This window comes from Notothenia rossii (assembly GCF_949606895.1).
Source record: "Notothenia rossii genome assembly, chromosome: 2".
Lineage (NCBI taxonomy): Eukaryota > Metazoa > Chordata > Actinopteri > Perciformes > Nototheniidae > Notothenia > Notothenia rossii.
Genome location: NC_136904.1, coordinates 87,813,025 through 87,838,203, shown reverse-complemented (window position 1 = coordinate 87,838,203; position 25,179 = coordinate 87,813,025). Strand labels below are relative to the sequence as shown.

At 39.7% G+C, this 25,179-nt stretch overlaps 1 protein-coding gene across 1 annotated transcript in view; it reads left to right on the top strand.

The window, feature by feature from the left end:
* man1a2 (mannosidase, alpha, class 1A, member 2) overlaps positions 1-25,179 on the top strand; it is a 121,382-nt gene that overhangs the window by 81,808 nt on the left and 14,395 nt on the right. Inside the window, exons 7-9 of the mRNA XM_079666137.1 lie at positions 17,482-17,576; positions 18,830-18,953; positions 20,297-20,390. Coding sequence (XP_079522263.1) covers positions 17,482-17,576; positions 18,830-18,953; positions 20,297-20,390 — 313 coding nt within the window. The remainder of the gene's footprint in view (positions 1-17,481; positions 17,577-18,829; positions 18,954-20,296; positions 20,391-25,179) is intronic.

The window sequence follows — 25,179 nt, the reverse complement described above, 5'->3', positions numbered from 1 at the left end:
AGCAGATAACTTAGTATATATATTTCCGGTGGTAAAAGCAATAAAAAACAGTGAAGCTGATCTTATCGCCTACAAGTTTTACTCCTACAAATAACACTTCAACCTTTCCCGGGCGCACTGAGTGATCCAAAGGGCGTGGTTTTGCGTTTTGAAAGTGACTAACAGAGATTTGAAATCACTGAATAACAACATAAGCTTCAAGCAAAACTTAAAGTTGCTTATTATTCCCCACTCTTGCCCTCCAATTCCCTCGCTCGATACATCCTCCTCCTCCTCTTTCCCCCCCAAAAAAATCAAACTCAGTCATTCATCAGCGCTCAGTCGAGGGATAATAGAAGCAGTGGGTGGTGGGGAAGGAGGGTGATGGAGCATGGGAGGGCTGAGAGGAGAGACAGTGATGGAGGGAGGGTGGAGGAACGGAGGGTGTGTGAAGGTGATGCTCACAGATAAAGAGATGGGAGGAGAGAAGGAGGATGATGAATGGCCGAGTGGACAGAAAGCGAGTGAGGCTCATTCTTCGCTGTCGTTGGACGTGTCCTTGAGCAAGGCACTTAACCCCCCCAGCTGCTCCAGTCAACCAGCAGCAGAATACATTGTGATACTGGGCAGCGCCAAGGGGACATTTGGGTTTAACTGCATTAAGAAATACATTGGTGTTAGGGATGGAGCTATGTTTTGAAGTGAGGAAGGGGACGAGTGAGAAGGAGAGGGGAGGAAGCATGAAAAACAAGAGAAGGAGCTGAGCTGAATTCAAGGTTCAAGGCTTTTATTAGTCATACCAACCTAGCATAGCTACAGTGTAGTCATGACGATGAAAATCTTAGATCACAGGCTCCACCAACAGTGCAACACAATACAACAGAAAAACAGTAAATGCAAGTAAATACAAAAAGAAAAATAGTAAAATTGTGCAATAAGAGTCTATATACTATAATATATATATATATATATATATATATATATATATATAATTAAGACATTGGTGGCTTAAAAGGGTTTAAAGGAAAAAGGGTTTAAAGATGAGACAGACATCAAGAGAAGGAAGTACAAAGAGAAGAGGGACAGAGGTTAAGACTGAAGATTGGAAACACAAAACCAGAATGAAACTGGCGTTAAGATAACTGGGACTGAGTAGAAGAACAGAAAAGGCTGGCCTACTTTATATTGTGTAACTTCTTCTATTACCTTGAACAAAACTACTGCTGATAATTAAGCGCGACTGCTATAATCATAGAACTGCCAGGTTAACGCACCACAGCTCTCAGATCTTTCAGAAACATCCCTTCATTGCGTGACGGGCCTAACCCTTTCGTTTTCCCCCAACTGCTTTCCTCAGTTGTCTTCAGCACATGTTGTTTCTCCTGTTCTCTCCCAGTGTCTGCGTTACGTTTCCATCCTACTTTCTAAAACCTTTCCCCTTACCTCCTGCTTTCATCTGTTTCCCTTGCACTCCCTCTCCACTTGTCCCACTTTTCTTTTTCTTCTCTCCCATCCTTTACTTCTTTACCTCCTTGAATCTTTGAAACAGTAATGGCTCTTATCCTCACTTGCTACTCTTGTTTGGAGCCTCTCCTCTCATCTCACATCTGATCCCCATGTTTCCTTAAGAGCTATATCGATGTTCCTTCTCTTCACGTTCTCCACTAACACACACAACTGGCCATTTAGGGTGATGTATGATTTTGCTAATCAGGAAATGATGTGATGTGGCGATGCATTATACAAGCGTTGAATTAGATCTCATTGGTCATTTGGTAGACCAATACTGCTGCATGTTTATGACAAACCTTAATAGTTTGTGGAAATGATTGTGAGTGTCACTCCCAGTCCTCTTTCCCTGTGTTAATGTCAAACTGTAAAGTGCAAAACATGTTTTAAATGTTTCCCCTTTTGAAGGTCTCTCTGGATAATGTTACTTTAAATTAAGAGAGTTGAAGTTCATGAAAGACAGAAAACGTCCTCATGTTTTTGGGGCAATAATCCCACTCTTGTTTAGGGTTGCTAGTGGGGATGGGAATTTGAAAGCAAATGTATATTCGAATATTCGACCCCCCAAAAAACGGTTAACCGATTGACCGAAATGTACATATCCTATTTATAAAAAAATTAAAAAAAGAAAATGTTCAAATAAGTATAGAAACCAAGTCGAATTAGTCAAATGTATTGAACTGGTGATCACAGTTTGAACAGTTCACAGCTATAGGCCTACAGCTTTCATGCTTGGAACATAACTTGGTTTTGAAATGAAAGAGGGATCATACACGAACAACATAACGGGTTAGGGTAACGTAACCCTATTACAACAGAGATCAACAACCTGTAACAGGGCCTATGCACAGAATGCAGCTATTCAATACTCATTCTTCTTTAAGAATATGAGCATGTCTACTCAGGGGAGAGGCGGGTGTTGAGGCGATTCACAATCAGGCCAGATGTAGAGAAGACCCTCTCAGCTGGAATTTGGGCATAAGGTGAGGTTTGAGTCTGCGTGATCTGCGTGTAGGGAGGGGCAGCAGCCATATCATTAGCTAGAACTAGATCTGATGGATTTGGACATAAACGCGAGTGAAGTATAACCGGACGCAAGAGAGAGAGAGAGAGATCAGCACCTGCAGCTCTACCTGCAGCTGTGAGGGACCGGTGAGCGGAGCAAAACACACCTTTGGACCTAACACACTTAGCTATGGCACTGTCTTATACATTGAATTATTCCATTTGATAATATGTAATCAACTTAGGCACCCCTCAAAAAAAAAAATATATATATATATATTCATAACTCATATTCGAATACCTGAATAATTTTGAATATTCGATTAATCGTTCCCATCCCTAGTTGCTAGTAAGTGCTTTACAAACATGAATTACTGTAAGTAAAACATTGGAGTCCTTCTTCCACCAGTGCAAATAAGTGTATTTCAAACAGCTGTGTCATAGTGGACTAGGGTTTCTTCTAACGATAACACTCACATGGTGGAAAACAATTATCCATTTAAATCCAAAAACAGTGATATTATGGGCTGTTATTATCTATAAACTATATTTCAGCACAAATTCAATGTGCTTTAAAAACAGTATTTATTTGAGCCAGCTCTATTTACTTTTAAAGCAGCATGAAGTAGAGCTCGAGGATAAGGTGCCAGATGCATCCAAGTCATCAGCTTATTTTACTGGCAGCTAGTAAGACAAAAAACCATTTTGATCAAGTACAAATGTTTTGTCTGCATTCTCTCCGGGTAGCTATTTAAGTGTGTGTGCTTTTCTTTCTTTCTGAGTTTGTTCTGCCAGTACCTGCAGCTCATTACTGTGTTCACCTTCACCTTTGTACTTACAGAAACGTAGCAGCTTCATTCACAGTATATCCACGTTTGGTCTGTGTTTCCCTCTCAGCCAGAAACACATTATTCAATGGTTGTCACAACAAATGTGACGGTGAAGCTCAGGGGAATGTATGCTGGAGCAGAGTGTCCTTTATTCGCCAGGTATGCTGACCAACAGTGTCAATTAGGTAGATTATTATAGTGTGTGTATATATACTGCAGATATGTCACTCTGCTGTGGGAGAAACACTGGTACGAGTCTCCCTCTGAGACCTGCGACTAGGAAACTACCTCTGCAGTATTTTAGGAAATGTGCTTCCTTACTGTCTTTAATACAGTCGTGTAAAAAGATGATACATAAAGGAAGTCCGTAATGAACATGTTTAGCCTAGCTTAGCACAAACAAACCTTTGAGTTTGACCACATTACAACATACCTGTGAGTTGTTATATTTGACATTTTTGCTATCATAGCTTTAGCTTGCACATATAAGCACTTTCTTTGCCAAAGAAAGTCCATATTTTCCCAGATGAGGCAGTACAGCAAAAGGATGCTCAGTTCATTTGGCTTGCATATGTAAGGAAATCATCAACACGCTGTCATAAACTGGAGTAGGGCTTACATCATTATGTTTCAGATGATCTATGCCTATTAGCTTTCATCTGTGCTTAGGTATGTGCTTTTGTCACACGCTAATGGGTTTGTATATAAGGGCTTTTAATGAGGCATTTGTGCTTTTTCCACACAGTCACGAAATTAATCTATTGATTCGTGTTCACCAACATGATTTCGCCATGGTTTCCGTGTCACACAGAACGATTTCAAAAGCAATAACAAATTAGAAGGAAAAACAGATTTAAAAAAAATACAGATTTCCGTATTCTGACACAGAACGATTTTAGAAGCAATGTATTTCTATTGGTAGTACGTTTCTTGCCTGCACCAAATAATAACAAATTAGAAGGAAAAAAAGATGACAAAAAATATAGATTTCAGTATTCTGAGGCTCTGAGCCCCTTCTTTCCCTCGCGGACGGCAGAAGAACTCCGACATTCAACAATTTAAAATAAAAGGATAGGGTTAGGGTTAGTAAGATATAGAGTAAGAACATGTTTTTATGAACCACAGCTTCCGGTATTCCAAGACTTGACTGGAAAAAAAGACGTGGTGCAGGCACGCAACATACTACCAATAGAAATACATTGCTTTTCAAATCGTTCTGTGTGACACGAAAGAAATGCAAAAATCGCGTTGGTGAACACGAATCAATTTCGTGACTATCCCACGACATGCCGTGAGACTGGGTTGGCTTTTTATGTGCTGCAATCATGCTTCAATTGTGCTCATGTTTTTGTTGCCTTTGCTTGCCTTCTGTGGTTTTGTTCATGTGTTTCTGTCTGTCCCTTTGCTCTTGTGTGTTGTCTCTTAAAGGGGCCATCATGCTTTTTAGGGTTTTCCCTTCCTTGTTGTGTGTTATGTTTTTGGAGCATTTAAAAAGGGTCTGCAAAGGCTTAAATCTCAAAATTACCTCCAGCCGGAGTTTCTCTCACACTCTCCCTTGACAACTCAAGTGCTCATGATAAATATGCATTGTCCTTTCTTAAAAACAAATACATGCATATGTTTTTCTTATGACACTGAAGCAGCATTGAACATTGTGTATTTGAATTATTCACTAAATGTCTTACAGCTGACCTGTAAGAAACTCCTCTACAGAGAGAGCAGCTTCACTGTTCCTATCAGGGCTTATTTGTAATGTTAAATTACAACATTTAGTGTGCCTTGGATTCATACCTCTTCCCCCCTGTGGCCCAACGTTTGCACACTCCTTGTTTAAAGTTTTCTTTTCATGGTTACATACATTATGCATGTGAGGAGAAAAAAAAAGCGGTGCAAGAGTTTTTCTCCTCGTTCCTTCAGCAGAAGGAAAAAAAGACAGCGACTGAAACCACGGGGATGATTTTAAGCGAGGAACAGCAGATTGCTCAGAGACGGGAGAAGGTCAGGGGAGCAAGCTGAGCGCTGTAATGTAGGATAATGAGATGACAGCATCTAAAAGAGGCGCTGCAGACTCCACAGGCACAAACGCTACAGCCCAGCCACACTGAGGCAGACACAGGGAGGGACTGGAGGAGATAAGGGAAAGGAGAATGACAGAAAGGGAACAGCAAATGAAGAGGGTGTTAGAAAGACAGCGGACAGAGATAATAATGGTGAAGGGTAAGGATAACTAGACGTAATTACAGGGGAACTTTCTAGAGGAAATAGGAGGAGAAATAACGGGACAATAAAGTCAAAAAACCAGAGACACATAAAAGAAGACAAAAGGTGTTGGAGATAGAAAATAATAATTGAAACTTCTTTACACAGACATGCAGTATTTGTCTCTTGTTGCAATTTTCTGTTTATTGCCAGTCTTATTCATCCTGACGCTATCTCTTTCCCTTCCCCACACTCTCTATCTTTCCCTCTCACCGTCTGCGCTGTGATGGAGAGCTGAGCTGTTGTCCAGGGACTGATAATATGACTGCAGACTGCACTGTTTACACTGTTGGTCTGTTTGATCTCGCCAAGGAGCATTTGATTCCCTCTCATCTTTTGTTAAACACTGAACCCGTCAAACACATTCAGGGCATCGCAGCGCCTCTGAATGCCCAGCAGGACGCAGGGAGACACACGTGGGATAAAAGGGAAGAGAGAGGATTGGCTGCCATCGCTATCACTGGGATTTAGGCCCGTCTTTAGAGATGCAACAGACACGTTCTTTTTGAGAAAGTCCAAACTTGTACGATGAGAAATGCGCCAAGACTTTCTCTGGGGAAGGCAACGAGATGCAGAATAATTATGAAATGATCACCAGGTCTTGGAAGCAACTTAAGGATTTCCACTTTGGATCAGGCACTTACGGTACTTGTGAGTAAGTTGAATTGAAACCACAGTATAGACTGGGACAATATCCAGATCGCAGTAAGTACAATTTTGGTAAAGGCTAAATATCTGAAAGAAGTTTTGCGTGAGTGAGTCCGGTCTTCTACACAGACTAGGGCTGTCCCGAATACCATTTTTCGGTCTCCGGATATTCGGTAGTTATCAGCAGCGAATATTCGGATATGCTTCAACGCGTGCATTTCGGTTTATTCACGACATTCATTTTGTTATTCTACAGTATTGTTGTGTTATAGTTATTCGCTAGTGTATACAACCCAATTTGTGTTCTTTGAAATTGAAAAGGATATTGCATTGTGTTTGTTACTTTCGTTGCAGTTGTATGATGTCTTAAGTGTAATTTGGCTTGGCTTCCTATTTTTTATGGACATGCTTTTATTTTGAAGGAGACTTAGCGCTGTTGACAGGAAGTTGTTGTTGCTATGGAAACAACGTGACAGAGATTAACGGAGAAAAGTCATATCTACATATGAAGACAGAGAAAGTAAACTACCGTATAATTTTTATGGTTAAGTGTTAGCGCCCCATGAAGAGGCACAAGCTCTTACGTTGATATTGGAGATTTCGATAAATTCAACAACAAAAAAACGAATATCCGAATAACGAAATTGAAACCCGAATAGTACTCCAACGAACGAATATTCGGATATTCGGGTACAGCCCTTCTACAGACCTTATTAAAAAATCCTTGAATGGTACAGATCATCTTTAAACCATTTCACCATGATCATTTATTTACAATTTTCAATGATAATGCGAAAACTGTTTCAAAAATGGTCATTCCCATTAATATTGCAAATCATTTCAAAATTGCAATATCCCTCAAAATAGTTTCAATTAGGGTTTTATTACAAATCCTGCAGCTCTAACGGTACGTCTACACTACAGGCATCAAAAAATGCTTTCAACGCTTCGCCCATTCACTTGAATGGGGTGACGTAGAAGATTTTTAATCTTCGCCGAACTGCATTGTGGGGAGCATGGCATGGCTTTGCAAGCATCACGAGCATCTATCGGCATCAAAAGTTGAACAATGTTCAACTTTTGAGGCTCGATGCTTGGCATCAGCCAATCAAATTCCGTTTATGCAAATCCCGCCAGTGCAAGCGCAGCAAATCAAACCGCGTGCAAGCTGGGAGAGCCAGACGGCAGTTCATTTCCTCATATTCCAAACGAGATATTACGGTAGCAAATCACCCGGTTCTTTACGACCGGAACTATTTACCGGGATACAAACCGGAGGAACCAGGCATGGAGGGAGGTGGCAGAGACAGTGGGTGAAACTGATAGGTTTTCGCCTGTTTGGAGAGTTTATATCCAGTTTACTTCGTTTTAATATTGCTATTGCTTTGTATGTTGGGGGCGGGAGATTCATGTGATTGGTTGCTCGCAAAAAATCGCCAAGCTTCAGACACGCCCAGCTTCAAGATTTTTTCATGCCTGTAGTGTAGACGGGCCGTAAGGAAAGCAAAAGGTATTCACTGTTTGTAAGTGAAGTATGTTTAAATGTCGACAAAATTGGTAAATAGGCTCTCTTCGCTATTTTGTAACATAGAGGGTGGGAGAAGCTGTAGCACAAAAATAGAAAAAGGTGTGTGTTATCACTCGGGGGAAGCAGGACTTGCTCTCGATCGCCTGCAGCTTTTTTAGGACATCCTCCTTTTAGTATAATGAGAGTTTTCTGGGTAAAACCTCACTGGCTCTGCTTGCTGTTGCAGAGAAGATGTGAACAATTAACAAATCTGTAGTGATGTGTCCCACCGTTGACAGCATGAATACGATTTGCCTCGACTTTTAGTATACCAGACTGCAGCGTGTGCAAAGCTTAATGTTTTCACCTTATTGTCAGGAATGGAGCAGCGAATATCGAGGACACCCCAGTTGTTTCTAAAAAAACAGTCGTCATCCCCTGGGAGTCCTTTTCCCCTTCGCCGGTATTGCTGTGATGACATGCTCGTCTGCTGCTGTGACAGAAGGCAAACACACACGCACTCACACACACACACACAGAGAGCGCGAAGGGAAACCGAGATGGTGTAAGAAACGGGCGAGACATTTTAATTTCATCACAGCTTTATGAATCCTATCTGCAAACACTTGGCTTACAGTGCCCATACAAACCCAGGGGACATTACACAGTATCCATCTTCTTTTTAAAATGTAATGGGGTGATTCAGACACATTGCCAAAGTCATATTAGGAGCAGAGTTAGAAAGATGACAAGGTTAGAAGACAGTCCAAATGAGATTAATTCAGAGAGGTGTGGAGGAGACACAGAAAGGGAAGAGGACAGAAGAAGAGTGAGAGATTCCTCTAATGGAGATGACAAGCAGGAAGATGTGGGGAAATGGACCATGCATTTAATACAAGAAAAAGAGGGGATACAGAATTAAGGTAATGAGGGAAACACTAGGATGATATGAAGTAGAAAATGAAGCAAAGGATTTTCTGTGTGAATAACGCTTAACGCAGATTCAGACGCTTCATATAAGAAGTGCTACTTATCGGTTGCTGGACTTCCTCTCGAAGAAATGGACACTGATATTAAACTTCAATTTAACACCATTTCCTCTGTTTTAGACGAGCTGCTTTTTACCTCTACGGATGTCCCATATTCAAAAGTTACTTAATTTTTCCTTGTATGGGAAAAGATTCAGCTTTGTTCTATTTCCAGCGGTCCTCAGGGGAAAAGAGGGTAGAGGACTAATGCAGTAAAAGCACTTCAGCAGAACAACGACTCACATCTACTCAGACGCTAAGGGGTGTGTGTGTGTGTGTGTGTGTGTGTGTGTGTGTGTGTGTGTGTGTGTGTGTGTGTGTGTGTGTGTGTGTGTGTGTGTGTGTGTGTGTGTGTGTGTGTGTGTGTGTGTGTGTGTGTGTGTGTGTGTGTGTGTGTGTGTGTGTGTGTGTGTGTGTGTGTGTGTGTGTGTGTGTGTGTGTGTGTGTGTGTGTGTGTGTGTGTGTGTGTGTGTGTGTGTGTGTGTGTGTGTGTGTGTGTGTGTGTGTGTGTGTGTGTGTTACACATTGAGTTAATTTGCTGGCAGTCTCCATGGCAGCTTATCATCCTGCCTGTTAAGAACAATCAATATGAGCAAATGGTGCAGCTGATGGTGAAGTGGCATGAGTAAGGACATGACGTACAGTAACCACACGCACATACACACACACACACACACACACACACACACACACACACACTCAACGGGTGACTTAATCCTATTGCTCATGTTGGCCCTCGGGGTCCGTCTTACCAAGCGTTCAGCACATTTCACAGTCCCCTTAATCCCTTTAGGAGACTCCATTACATGTCAACAGTAACCCACCACCTACATCAGAGACTGTGTGTAGGATTGTGTAAATTCTGGGGAGTGTATTTCATGTATGAAATGTAATGTGTACAAATCACAAAAGAGTCCAATCAGAGCAGACTGGGCTCTGGTTTCAGACAGAGGGTGAAAAGAGGTGCTGCAGCACAGGCAGTATGAGACGAATAAAGACCCTTTTGAACATTAAAGCATGGAGACATGTCACAGTAGAGACACTGAATACAAATATGAACCTAAGAATGAGCATTACAGGGCCCCTTAAATACAAAATGAAAACACTTCTGGTTGGATTGCTTCATGATTTCAGGACCTCTATGCATAACATAGTGTGTCAAAAGAAGAGACATTTTTCTAGTCAGTGCAGAATACAGTTGAGCATTTGCTCCTTGTGTGTGGGTAGGTGTTTGTGTGTTTTGGAATTTCTCTGTGACTTTTTGTACACACTCTTTTCTGTTTGCTTCTGTCTAGACTCTCATATCTCTCTGAGCTTTTTCTGCTTTGCAGCGATTTGAGTCTCTTGCAGACAGCTGCTCTCAGCGTACAAATAATATCCTCGTGTGTAATAACTGGATCATTGGCTGAGTTCAGGACGTGTTTGAGTGGCGGATTAGAGCTCTCCTTGTCCCTGGGAACGAAACACTGATGTGTCATATGGCAGGAGATTTCATCCAAGGCTCGTAACAAGACCAATCGCACAAATATTTTTGCACGGCTATTCCCACAAGGAGTCGTTTCTCTTACCCCAGCCATGTTAACGTCATTCTCCCACATAAGGGCCACAACACCGGCCCGTGTCCCCCTCTGACCCTCCTCATCACTCTTCCCATTTTAAATCTGCTGTCTGGGAATTTAACCCACCGAAACTAAACACCCCAGCGGCCTTGGGGCGTTACTAATCCTGAAAGAGGGAGAGAATGCAGAGAAGATTAATAGGAAAAGAGAAATGGGCTGGGGAGAGTGTTAGACGAGAGATATGACACTGCAAATGGGTGAATAAAGGAAAAGGGCTTAAGTGGAAATGGGCTGCAGAGAAGTGGAGGGAGAGAAGCACAGAAGAAATAAGAGTTAGAGAAATGAAAGAGTACTTTTAGTACAATTACACTAGATTTTGGTAAATACTGTAAATTATATTTGATGTTTTTGCAGATATTTAACAATGTTTTTGAACACTACTTATTTAGCTTGTCAGCGCTCTCCGGAAGACAAACTATGTCATTAACTTTTTTTATCCTCTGGCTAAATGGCTAGTAAATGTTTAGATGTTACAAACCACTCAATGGATTACCTTTGTTTCTGGCTATTGTAAATGTGATTGCTTTGTGTATATTTTAGCCGGATGTAGATGCTAAAGGCTTATGTTTTGCCCAGCTCATATTTACGGTAGATTGCGACCGGTGTTATAAAAAAAGAACTGCTTGCTTGCACTCGGACATATTTTCCCTTATATAGTTGTAGTATGTGGATTGAAAACCAACCAAATACCTTAATATCGTATTTACAAAATGTTGAAGAATTAATAATTGCTGCTTTCACATAACCTTTTTGATAAATAAATATCAGAAATGTTATTATAAGGGCTATGATATCTCTCTCCTTTAAAACCAGGGAATGACAATAATGCAATAATATGATAACTAGTCTCATAACACGATACTTGTATAATATTAATATATTGCCCAACCCTACCTTTTTCAATGTTCAATGCAGTCACAATGCATCCCTGACTACCTCCAGAAGTAGGTAGTTGCCGTTTATGTGCATTTACACCTGAACGTTACATGTGCACATTTGTTCTGATTGTAATCTAAACACATTTAAATTAGGGCTGTCAAACGATTAACATTTTTTATCAGATTAATCACAGCTTAAAATTAATTAATCATGATTAATCACCATTCGAACTATGTCCGAAATATGCCATTTCTTTATGTATATTGTTGTGGGAATGGAAAGATAAATGAAAGAAGGCGGATATATCCATTTAACATACAGTTGTTATGTTTATTACAACATTGTTCTGTGTGTCAAAATGAAAGACAGCCCACACACCTATCAATCATCAAACCGTGGGGTCTTAATTCATTACGTGTTGATTTCTATCAACGGGGGAGTACTTCAGGAAAGTCGACGGGGGACGGGGGCTAGTGGAGTACTTGTTGACCACAGAGTGTGAACGTTGTGATCAGCTGTTTTAGCGCAGTTCTCCAGTGAAGGGGGGGAGTCTCCCTCCGCAGCCGGTTGCGTAGTTTTGGCACAATTCCGTTGTACAGACCGACGTTAACAGCAGCCCTTTCTGCACACGGAGACCGACTCTGTCGTCCGGTGATCTAACCGGCTTCTGGAAAAGCTTCACAAGTACGTCGGTACGCAAATGCGCTTTGTGACACGAGTGACGGTACGCATTTCAGATTACGCACATAACCTGCGTACCAGTTATGTACACCACTGTACTACAGCAAAAGTATTCTCCGTCGGGACCTCCTGCAACAACACCACCACGCCGTTATCTTGATTCTGATTGGCCAGAAGACATTATCAAAGATGTTCTATTGAGAAGACGATCACCAATTGACAAAAGTTTTCAAAACCTTTTCTGGTCTTCGGTATTTCCAGACAAGTGGCTACTGAAATCAATCTTACTAACTGCTGTCTGTGCAATTCTCGGCGCGAGTTGGCGGACTTTATTTTGCTTACTTTAATATCATTTTTCATGGTGGGGCTAAGCCATTTCTTGGTATGGGTGTAGCCTACCCCAGCCATACCCTGGCGCTGCCACTGGTGGGATGTATGGCCCGGACATTCTGCACATGCGTTAAATGCGTTAAATATTTTAACGCAATTAATTCAAAAAAGTAATCACCGCCGTTAACGCGATAATTTTGACAGCATTCATTTAAATCAAAGCTCTAACTGAGGTACATGCTCCCTGCGAGAGTTCATCCTTCAGTGATAGATTAGAAAGTGGTCTGTAATGCATTTTAAAAGGCTGATGATCACAGAGCTGTCAGACCCAGAGGGAGAATCATAGAAACGCCAACAACAAACTGCCCGCCTCCCCCTCCCCGAGGACTTTCTTTACCTCAAAGCTTTTAATATCATATTCTTATTGATGCACATGGGCCCTGTGGTTATTTTTCTGCAGTGATTTGGAGATGTGTCAAGGAGGAAAAAGAGATAAACTTGTGCTGTTTATTATGTATCAGTGGAACGTTGCACACTTCACTAGTCTTTGGTAGAAAAGGACAACATGCCAAAGAGAAGGTTTAATAACGTCCATTCACAAAATCATGATGAGCTCCAGGAATTAACATTCCAAATCCTGTTTGATAGAAGGAAATGTCCTATGTTTATGTGTTTTAAATACTCTTTAAATCCTGTAGCTGCAACCACAATATTTATCCTACTTCAAAACAGTGAAAGGGTTAAAAACGATCAGCATTGTGCCCAACAAATTCCTTAGCAGTTGTAAAATCATTGTTTTTTAATTACTGTCTTTCTTGGCAAGATATTTAAATCTGACAACATAAATAATGCTGTTTGCGTACTTCACATGTTTGATACAGATATGTAACATGAATGAGTTTAATTGTATTATTTTTTGGATGCACAACTAAGTGTACCGAACACAACAAATCAACAATCAAAATGTACCTTCATGGCTGCATATTGTTGCATAATGTCAGAGTCTGTTCACAGCAGATGCTAAACACTGACGTGAAAACAGTCGGAGCACAGCTTGTCTGAAGTGTGATAATTCTCCATGGTGAATCATAATAAAAAACAAGATAAGGAACATTTTAAGGCCCTAATTAAGCAGAGATTATTTTCCTCTTCATCTCTCGGCAGGTTTCCTTTAACAGTCAACAATAACACTGCTGTCTCTTTAGGAGGCCTGGTCTCTTTCCCCTCTCCTTTCATCCCTGCGTGAAGAGAAAAGCAGCGAGGAAAATAATTATCATAAACCGTTGAGTTCTATCTGTGATGGCGGCCGGCCGGCCGGCTCCCCAGATGGGACGTTTGGATCCACCCACACACATACACGCACACACGCACGCACACACGCACGCGCACACGCACACACACACACACACACAAGCACAAATAACAAAATGTACTTTTTTTAAATCTCTAAAAAAGGTTAAAGGTCTCCTCATCACTCCACACAGATCTTATTTTTCATTTCTTCAGTTAACGTTGAAGTCACATTCTTTATGTAATCATGAGAATAATAATGAATGTATTCATTAAGCACCATGCGTGAAGGAAGCAGCCCAAAGTGCTTAACTGAACCAGATGAAATGCACTGAAACATAACAATACAATGAACATAAGTAAAAAAAAGTTCACAATACAACAAAACATGAACAATGAAACCAGTCAAATTAACCCAAAAAAAGAAAAATTGGTCTTTAATTTATGTACGTCGTGATTAATTTGCCCATTCTTTACCAATTGCACTTTCTTCTTGCAATATGCATCGTTTTCCCCTCCAGAATCATTCTCTAGTCAGGATTCATTCCGTTGCACTCAGCATTTATTCCTCTTTGTGTTAATACAATATAAGTGGATAGAAACTCAGCTATTGTCTTTCTGATCCGCTCTAATCCTTCTTACTAATATATCTCATGTTCTGCATAGCCTCCTCATATACAGGCCTACATCTGTTTGTCTGCATTGTTCTCTCCCCTCCTCTTCCTCTTCCTCGCCCTCTTCCTCCTCCTCCTCGTCTTTTCTGCACATGTTTCTCTCCCATGTTAACCTCCACAGTATTCTGCTAACACCACCATGTGTTATTGTTCCCTCTCTTACTCTGCGAGACGGTGCGAGTTCTCCATATATATCAGTTGTTTGCATAAAGCTGCTCAGCCCTGACAGATTGTGTTGATGAATCCGCCTCCGTCTGCTTTTCTCTGCGGCGCTGCTTTGCCTGAATGCTGTCTGCGAGTTGTATTACTCCCCATGTGTGCGTTTATCCCACAACTGTCCTTCACAAGTCACACACACATCCACCTGAGACTCTGACAGCCTCTGGAGCTGTTTGCTTGTCAGTTTTTCTTCTTGACTTTTCTGACAACCTGGATCTAAATGTCGGGAGCCATGCAGTTTTAAAGTGGGAGCAACTCTTTGATACCCTATCCACTAGCGCTGGTATTTAAAATGCAGTCAGCCTTTTTTAGACTGTCAAACTTGTTTTATAATTAAGCAATAGCTCACGACAGGCCGTGGTATATGCTCTTTATATCACAGCTAAGGGGCGTGGTTCGGCCCGACGCGAAGAAAAATACACACTCCAATTTAAATAGTTTTTATTAGTAAATAATGATGTTCAAAATAAAATAGTCCCTCCGTTGCCTTCTGCACGAAACATAGTGCGAGGTGGTTGCTATGCAACAACACTAACAGCTAGCGAACATATTAGACAGAGAGCGTTGATCCATTATGTGTTTATTTACATTAATGTGTATGTTGCTGTTTATTGTGCATCCACTGAAAACCTGTCCAGCATCAGTAGCATGGCTTACGTGGTCACTTGTATAGGTTGAGGTTGTTCGAGGCTGTTGCTTGGCGTGGCGAGAATATTGCTCCACTTTCTCCGGTCCCAGAGATTGGGCTTCCAGTAGCTCTGGAGAGAGCTTTCGCACCTGTGGTCACTAACGGTCATAATTTCTCTGCTTTGTTTCAAGACCCGCATCAGAAAGCTTTTGAATGGTGGTACTTTTCCAGTTGGTCTACCTGCTCTTCACGTAGCTCTGCATGTCGTAGTTTACTGTAGGTGCTTTTTTTTCTGGAGATAGGCACTGCTCAATCCACTCCTCCATACTATAGTAAGACCCCCCCGGAGGTCGAAGTTAATCTTAAATGTTTCAATTTTATGCTTTGTAAGTTTGTTTCTTAACGGAAGAAATGTAAATATATTTACAAAACTGACAAGTCAAATCAAGCAATCTGATTGGTCGATAGCGTTTTTGCGGACCTCTTTGATTACAGATTTGAACATATTGTTGCTTGCTTTAAAAGTAGCAGAATTAATTAAGTCAAACCTTCAAAAGTATCTAGATATCCCTGCCCTAATGCCAAAGGAACTGCACACTGAATATGTTTTGGCGTTTGATGTCTATGTCTGGACCGCTGCGTCAAAAGGAGGGTTTCTGCCCCGTTACTTCTCCGCTGCTTTCTTGTTTGCTTTTCAGCCCAACGGTATACTGTTTTTCTCAGACGCGGAGGGATACTGACTTGTTGTGAAAAGTAACTACAATTCTACCCGTGGTATAAGCTCAGTATATCACGGCTAATAACCAATCAGATTGCTTGATTTGACTTGTCCGTTTTATAACACTATGTAAACTGCCATGGTCCCTCAAGCTATTTAGGAAGAGAGCAAATGACTGTTTGTTGCTGTACAGTAATATTGCATTTAAATGTAACTTTTTGCAACAACACTCATTATCAAATAGACGTTTTTCGTTGATTTCTTTTAATATTTGATTTGTTATGATGCCAAAATTGACTCCTACGTTTCATACTATAACAATAATGGAGCAAACGAGAAACACTAAAGCAGCTTATAATTATTTTTATTTTTATGTCAGTTTGTCCTTTTCTATTTTATTGCTGTCTGTCGCTGCCACTTTTTAAAATTGCTTTATTCTGGAAGGTGATGTTTTCATCTGTCAATAACCAGAAAGTGGCTCTTAAACTTAAAGTCCCGCTGCGAATGTCTACTTTACATTCATTTCGTTTTTGCAATTCATGCTGAGAATAATGAAACGTTTCTGTTTTGTTTGGGCATAAATCTGTCACCTTTTGTTATGTTGTTGTGGGGTTTATTACACTCTCTGCAGGCGCTCCTGCTCCTGTGTTGTTAGACAATTCATTCACATCAGGCGGAGAAATGGTAACAATGGACTGAAATGCATATCTCTGTGTGTGAGAAATTAGGGTTATATGTACGTTCTCTGATAAACATGTGACCAAATAAACTAATAGATGAATACAAATCTTTTAATCAGAATCCTGTTTATTTGCCACAAACAAGGCATTTGTTTTGGTTTGAATGGTGCATACTGTACATAAACAACAAGTTAGAGGAATAGTTTGTGGAAAAGGGGCTAAAACAATTTTATTTAAAAACAATAACAACTATTATAAAAAAGAGAAAAGTATTTACAAAAATATAAATAAACATAACACTAAGTAAAAATATGACAAATACTAGAATATAAAGTGGAGAGCTGTGCAGGTTTTAAATTGAGCTTAAAACTTAAGTTGTCACTTTTGTATATTTGCTGTCTGCAGCCTGCAGCCTGCCATCATTTGTATTTGTACACATACACTTGTATTTTTAGCTTGACACAGATTCTTGTATGCAGTTCAGCCGCAGAATAACCTTAGCTTCCTTTTATCTCTTTGATTGGCGTGCTGAGAGAAAACATCAGATCCTTCAGAGCCTCATCTGTCAGACGAGAGGAGAACTGGTGTAAACTCAAAACGAACACATGTCGCTGCTTCGTTCTGGATTGAGACGACAGTTCTGATAATAAAAACTGTGAACTCTGGCTTCTAAACTTGCTGAATGACTGCGACCTCCTGCTTTCTGTCTTAATGGCAACATTTCGTATAACTGCAGCGCTGTTTGAGGAGCAGTTCTGCATATATCAGCCATAAATCTATTCAGCTTTGACACTGTGGCCATCATTTAGCAATCCCTTGTCTCCAGATGTCTTATTTGCCTTCATCCTGCATTTGTTTCGGTCCTTGGCAGTTGTTTTATGCTTGTACCTGTCAGCTGTGAGAGGAATAATAAGCAGGTTGATGGACCGTGAGGATTTCAAGCGATAAAAAGGAAAGTTAACCGATGTTGATTTGAACCGTTTCTTTTCTCTCTGCAGATGTTCAAGCTGAAGGCGGTGCAGCTAGCGGAGAAGCTGCTCCCGGCCTTCAACACCCCCACCGGGATCCCCTGGGCCATGGTCAACCTGAAGAGGTCAGTGACACAGAAACCCCTCCTCTTCACCCAGAGCCTGACACAAATTTAATAATATATATATAGTGTCCACTGAGCAGCCGGATCAAACTGGTTTGGCTTGATTGATACATCTGGTCATTTGACCCTTTTTTATTTTTTGCTCTTTTCCTGGAGTTTTTTCAATATACTGAAAAATGTCTCGTTTGCCACTTTTGGCCCGTGAAAACTAGCTGTGAACAAAATATTATGTCACCTTGTATTGATATAGACTAAGAAAGCAATTTAAATGTAGTGGTTTTTAAGAGAGATACGAGATAAGATAAGATAAACCTTTATTAATCCCTGTAGAGACATGCAGGTTTCATAACAGCAAAAAGAGGCAAGGAAAAACAGGAAAGGAAATAAAACACACAGATATTATAAGAAAAATGTAAGACAAACAATATAATAAGGTTAAATTCTTAACTTAGATGTAAAAAAAATTATGAAGTATTAACTCCTATGTGCAGGAAATAAAGTATTGGAGTAGAAGTAGCATACAATGGAAATACTACACTAAATAAAGTACTTCAACATTGTTCTTATCTTTCTCCACTGCCCATTTCTACTAATCTTCTTATATTCTTTTGGTTTTCAAATCCAGTCCGCCCACACTCATGCGTTTTAACCTTTGTATCCTGATGAGACCTCTTCACAGGGCTGTGTGGGATTGAACAAACTGTACTTACACGGTTATCATTATTATTGTTACATAATGTGCTGCCCGCGTGTTATTCCCAACGTGGCTCCACTTCAACCTGACAATGAGTTGAATCCATTCCAATAACTGAACATGTCTGTGTGTGCGTTTTGAGCTGGGCCTTCATTTTCAGAGTGAATTTGTTCTTATAACGTGCAGTACAAACAGTTTTAAAGAAGTGTTAAATCAAACCTATAGAAACCTGTAGTCCCCCTGCTAACCTACAGCTTGTAAAAGTGCTCTGCTTGATCTATTTTCCCAATTTCACTTGTATTATATATTTTATTTGTAGAACTGCATAATCAAAAGCATTATCAGACGGTGAATTATTACTCAAAATGAGTCTTAGTCATTCAGTCGTTTTCTTTTACTATAGTTCCAGTGGATCAAAATATATAACCCCCTAAACGCTGGAAATTAACAAAAATGTCACAACCTGACTGATCACATGTTCTATATCTACATCGGAAACCCTGTCAGCCTAGACTCATTTTATTTGAATCCTTCATTATTCTCCTTTCCTCCTCTGCAGTGGTGTTGGCCGTAACTGGGGCTGGGCGTCGGCCGGCAGCAGCATCCTGGCAGAGTTTGGGACTCTGCACATGGAGTTCGTTCACCTCACCTACCTGACAGGAAACCCCGCCTACTACCAGAAGGTAGGAAATAGATAGATGGATGGATAGATAGATGGATAGATGGATAGATGGATGGATGGATGGATAGATAGGTAGGTAGGTAGATGGATGGATGGATGGATAGGTAGGTAGGTAGGTAGGTAGATGGATGGATGGATAGATAGATAGGTAGGTAGGTAGGTAGGTAGGTAGGTAGGTAGGTAGGTAGGTAGGTAGGTAGGTAGGTAGGTAGGTAGGTAGGTAGGTAGATACTAAGATAGATAGGGAGATAGATAGATAGATAGATAGATAGGGAGATAGATAGGGAGATAGATAGGGAGATAGATGGATAGATGGATAGATGGATAGGTAGATGGATGGATGGATAGATAGGTAGGTAGATGGATGGATGGATGGATGATGGATAGATAGATAGATAGATAGATAGATAGGTAGGTAGGTAGGTAGGTAGGTAGGTAGGTAGATAGATAGATAGATAGATAGATAGAAAGGTAAGTATAGATAGTAAGATAGGTAGGTAGGTAGGTAGATACTAAGATAGATAGGGAGATAGATAGATAGATAGATAGATAGATAGATAGATGGGTAGATAGGTAGATACTAAGATGGGTAGGTAGGTAGGTAGGTAGGTAGGTAGGTAGGTAGGTAGGTAGGTAGGTAGGTAGGTAGGTAGGTGGGTAGGTGGGTAGATAGATGGATAGATTGGTAGATAGATGGATAGATAGGTAGGCAGACAGGCAATTTCCCAATTTGGGAAATGTTTGCGTCGCAGCAGCATATAAAACAAGGCGATGTATATAAGAGAAATTAAGACACTAGAAATAAACAGTCCAACATATTTCTGAACTATAAAGTAGCTTTAAAAAGTCAAAACAAATATATACATGTGGAAAATATACATGTGGAAATACACATTTCCAGTAGCAAATATAATGCAGGATATTATCGTGCAAGAAATTGATTAATTCAGTATTAAGTTGAATATAAATATAAAGTGTATAGTGGGAGTTTAAGTCCAGTTATCAAGAGAAGCTCTGGAGCAGAGAGTTCTCTTCCGGCCAGAGGAGATTTGTTCTACAGTTATAATAATATTAGATCTCGTTTATACCCATTGACTTATTATTATTATTATTATTATTATTATTATTATTATTATTATTATATCATCAGATAACCATTTCCAGCCTCAACTTTAGCAAAAGGAGAGGGAAAAGAAAAGTACTGGAGATTCAGACCTTAATTAACATCCGAGGTAGGAAATAGACCTATCTGTTGTGAGAAGATGACGACTGTGATATCACTTTTATCACACAGGGATTATTTTCTATTCGGATTAAAACTCTTGTGTCTGGTTTCCGTCTCAGGTGATGCACATCAGGAAGCTGCTCGCCAAAATGGACCGACCCAACGGACTGTATCCAAACTACCTGAACCCTCGGACGGGGCGCTGGGGACAACGTGAGTACAGTCAGGATCATAAAACTCTATCAGCACATTTGAGTCAGCTGTCATTAAGACACGTAATGGCCGCTTTACGTTATTGTTGAAATACAAATCCTACAGTTTAATGCGTAAGATAGTCCGTGCGTATTTCCGTGTTGCTTGTGGTGATAGACAATTTAAATTAAGCTTATTTTATCTCGTCAAATACCTTACTATGTCAATGTTGAAGTCAGTTAATCGAAGTTGCAGTGGAAACGTTTCAACCTTCGGGCGTTGAGATTTGTGTATTTTCTCAATATTTAATAAAGAAATGTGTTCCTGGTTTATTGATTTACAAGCATCCAGCTGAGAGAAGAATCAAAACGTTCCTTTGAGCTTTAAATGATCGTGTACTTGCAGCTATGTGAAGTGAGAACAGGAGAAATTAACCAAGTGAAAGGAAGAGAAGGAACAGAATGGATCGTCTTTAATGAGAACAAAGTGAGGCGAGTAGAAGGAGAGCGAGAACACGGTATTCCTGACATATTGATTACATTTTGGAGTTCTGCCCAGGGAAATTAACAGCTCACTGAGTGAAGTTAGATGTGAAGCCACACTATTCTGGCACTGAAACCTGTCATTTCTGGTTCATGTCATTTACAATTTACATTCAGTATTTAATTAAAGCTGGTGAGACATGTTGGGTAGACACAACTACAGCCAGTTAGTCGGCTTGACACGTGGCGACAAGCAAGTGCTTACATTAAGGAAACGGCTGCGTTGAAGAGGCAGAATTACACATTTATGTTGTCAGACTTTTTTGAAGTGAGTACACTGTCACTGGATGTGTCAAATAATAGTAAGGTTTTAAATATATATAATCCCGAAAGTGTCGGTATTAAATTGCTGTTATAGCTTTGAGAGGGATGCTTCAAAGTTTTTCAGAATCTGTATATCCTCTGTCTCATCTCCTTAAGTGTATATTTAACAGTGAATCCTTTGAACTTGACACCCTCACATTTGCATAAGGTATTTATTTTCCTATGACAATACCCCCGGACCAGAGTATGTCTAAAAAAATTACAATTATTTTGTCCATCTGTGCTTGAGTTATAAATTGGTGGTGTTTTTGGCACCCCCTATATTCCAAAATGGAAAATGCTTTGGTGTGCCTATTCCCCAATACAGACTGAACCCATCAATGGATACATTGTTGATGAGTTATGATCATTTGTTTCTAAGCCCCGCCTTTTTGCAAATACGTTTTGATTAATGGCGGCCATATTTATCGACTGAACAAGCTCATTTCCTAGGGTGATGTGTGTGACCCTCCACCGATGCTGTATACTAAGTTTGGTGTCGAGAAACAAAAAATTGAAATTTAAAGGTGGGGTAGGTAAGTTTGAGAAACCGGCTCGAGATACACTTTTTGTTATATTCCATGGAATGCTCTTAACATCCAGATAGCAATGAATATCTGAAGTGCTTTGACAAAAAATCCATTAAAAAATGTAATCTCTGGAAGCCGTAGTACTGTAAAAAGCACGACTAATCATCTGAGCCGGCCCCGCTAAAATAACTGGATGGCCTACCTGCCTGTCAGCCTTCCATCTGTGCACAAACTTATCTCGTGCCCTCATTGGTCATGTGCGCGTTCACGTGTGTTGGAGGAGGGGCTCTGTAAGGAAGTGGCAGATTTTTTCCAGCTAAGTATTTTCAAATTCTAGCGCACTCGAGCTGCTTTCTCCAAAATTACCTACCCCACTTTTTAAGTGAATATTTCACTGTTTTGAACATTATGCTAATTATAAAAAAATCAAAGTAGGCGGAGCTTAGAGGTTCAAGAGGACCAATTGTAATGATTTACATATAGGTGGCGCTATCGACCAAGTTGGACAATTTGAACCCATTAACTCCAGAATGTCACATTTTTCATCGGTCCTGGCGTCCGCGCAAAATGATACACATTTTGAAGCGTCCTAAAGGCTAAAGCTATTTATAGTAATAGTAGATCTCAAGCTCCATCTCATTTAAAGATGTACACAATGACCCATTGCACTAGTGACAATAGGAATGTAAGATGTAAAATAGTGCAGAAGATAAATATATATATATAAAATAAAACAAGTTATGTTTGTGGTAGAAAGGTATATTGTAATTTCAAATTGAATAAAGTTAATTCACTATAATAAGCATAACAAATGTTTATGACTAATGTGAATATAAATGTACAGAGATGTATCATCTATCATACTCCTTTATATCTCTGCATTTTGCATTTATTCGGTTTTTGCGAAGTTACACATCAGCATTTCTACACTTTTATCACATGGTTTTATAGGTTCTGCCTTTGGAATTTTATCCTTCATAATTATTTTTCTAAATCTTTAATGATTTATACATGTAATAGATGGAAAATCTTGTTAAAGTATGAAAGTTTAGAGATGTTTCTGTGCTGACTGCTGTGACAGCTGAGCGCTCTTGAGAGTTTGGATGTCAGTGCTTTGAGTCCTCTTCCCAACATTTACTCAGAAGATTTAAAAGTGTCTTTCATACATGTTAAATCCTCCTAAACGTTACTGGGGGATTTTTAAATGTATCATCCAAGCAGTCATCAGAGAGCTTTAAATATTCCTTTTTGTTTACTTTTCAACATTTCACTAGGGAGAGTTTTCAACCTGAGATCAGCCATTAAGATGCATGATGACAGTTATATAGAGATATGCTATTTTAATATTCCAACAGAATAACAAAACATTATGGATATTAAAATATTCCTTTTTGTTTGCACATTCACTTAGAAGTGTTTTTTTATAGAAGCTGAGCGCTGTATTTATTTTCCTGTCAATCAGATCGGCTCAGGTTGGCTCTTTAGTGCAGAGAAAGGAAATGAAAAGATGAAATCTATTTGAAAAATGAAAATATTATGTTGCTTTCATTTATCCAGGGGAATGAGTCGTTACGCAAGAGAGAGCCGTATTAAAGAGGACATATCAGGCTCATTTCCAGGTTCATATTAGTATTTTGTGCCTTTGCTGTGATACTGCTTTCACTATGTTAGAGGACAAAGGACAAAGGAGTCCAATGGAGGCGTTTCAGGCAGAGAAATGTTTGCCTTTGCAGACCATTTACATCAGGGGTGTCAAACTCAAATTTCTTCGCAGGCCTCATCAGCATTATGGTTGCACTCAAAGGGCCGGTTGTAACTTTAAGACTATATATCAAAATACATATATAAATATTTAATATATATAAAATAATATATTATATGACATTATTGCCTCTGCATTGGATTATTATCGGATAGGGTAATAACTTCATAATTAACTACGTCTGAAAGCAGAAGTCTAGGGCAAATCATTGCAAGTCTCTTCACTGAGAATGTTACAAAATGATTAAAAAAAAAATCTAATTCTGAGAAAAAGGCAAATTCTAAGAAAAAATGAATATTTTGAAGAAAATAAGTCAAATTCTGAGAAAAAAACTTGTTCTGAGAAAAAAAGTCAAATTCTGAGAAAAAAGTCAAATTTGAGATGCATTGTGGGATATGTAGTTTATGGGCAACGTGCTTCTGTAAATCGGCATGTAACCGTATAATAAACATATTATATTCTTTGAAAGCTCTTGAGGGGCCGCATTAAATGAAGTCGCGGGCCGGATTTGGCCCCCGGGCCTTGAGTTTGACACCCCTGATTTACATGCACTAAAACCTATACAACACTCTACAGGAAAGGGAGAACCCCAAAAGGCATAATAGAGCCTCAATAAGTATTTTCAATTCACGACACCCCCATGTAAATGTGCAATAAGACATACACACACAGAAAGTGGAAGAAAATAAACAGAAGACTGTACTTTTCTCAAAATACAGATGTGTCCTTTAACAACTAGGGTGGTCTAGTGAGATGAACAATGTGATTTAGGTGTGGACAAAACAAGTGGAGAGCAATGGATTGATAAATGGATGGGCTCATTAATGGATGGATAGGTTGTTTGTCAGTCAGACAAATGCACTTGTAAGTGCTCAGACTTTGGGCCAAAAGCAGAGGGAAATGAATGGACGTAAGATGAGTGTGAGAGCGGATTGATGGATGAGTGCATCAGCAGATGGATAGAGAGCTGCATGAGAGCGCAGGCGATGACGGATGTTGTTTGTCTCTTCTCTGTGGGTGTGTTTGAGAGTAGGGGCTCAGTCGTATGTGTATGCATTTAAGTCGTGAAAATATAGTGTTCACAATCTGCATGGTTAGCATAACAATGTGTGTCTGCATGGGTCTTTGTGTTTATACAAGTATTTCTATTAGCTGGTATTTGCCGGACTTTGATGGTTAAAAATCTGCTAAAGTCTGACCAATTCAAATATCTGAATGATCCCCCTTTAAGCACAATTCAAAGTCTATTAAAAAGCATAGAAAGTATAAAATAACATGAGCCTGCACAAAATTATGATTATGTTTTCTTTTGTTTTAAGTCGTGAAAATATAGTGTTCATGTAAGTGTTTCCGTTAGCTGGTATTTAACAGACTTTGATGGTTAAAAATCTACTGAAGTCAGAACATTTTAAATCTCTTTGGTCATCATATTTTGTGGATCTTATTCCGCCTTAAGCACAATTTGAAGTGTGTTAAAAAGGCGTAGAAAACAGACTAAAATAACACAAGCCTGCAAAAAGTTATTGTTATATTTTCCTTTGTTTTCACAGAGTTTGGGTTCTATTTGTTTTAGGCAGTAAATAAGGCTATTTGAAGTCAGCAGCAGCATACCTTGATTCAAATGTAATAAGCCAGATGTGTATTTTGGTTTATTTACAATGGTTTTATTCAAT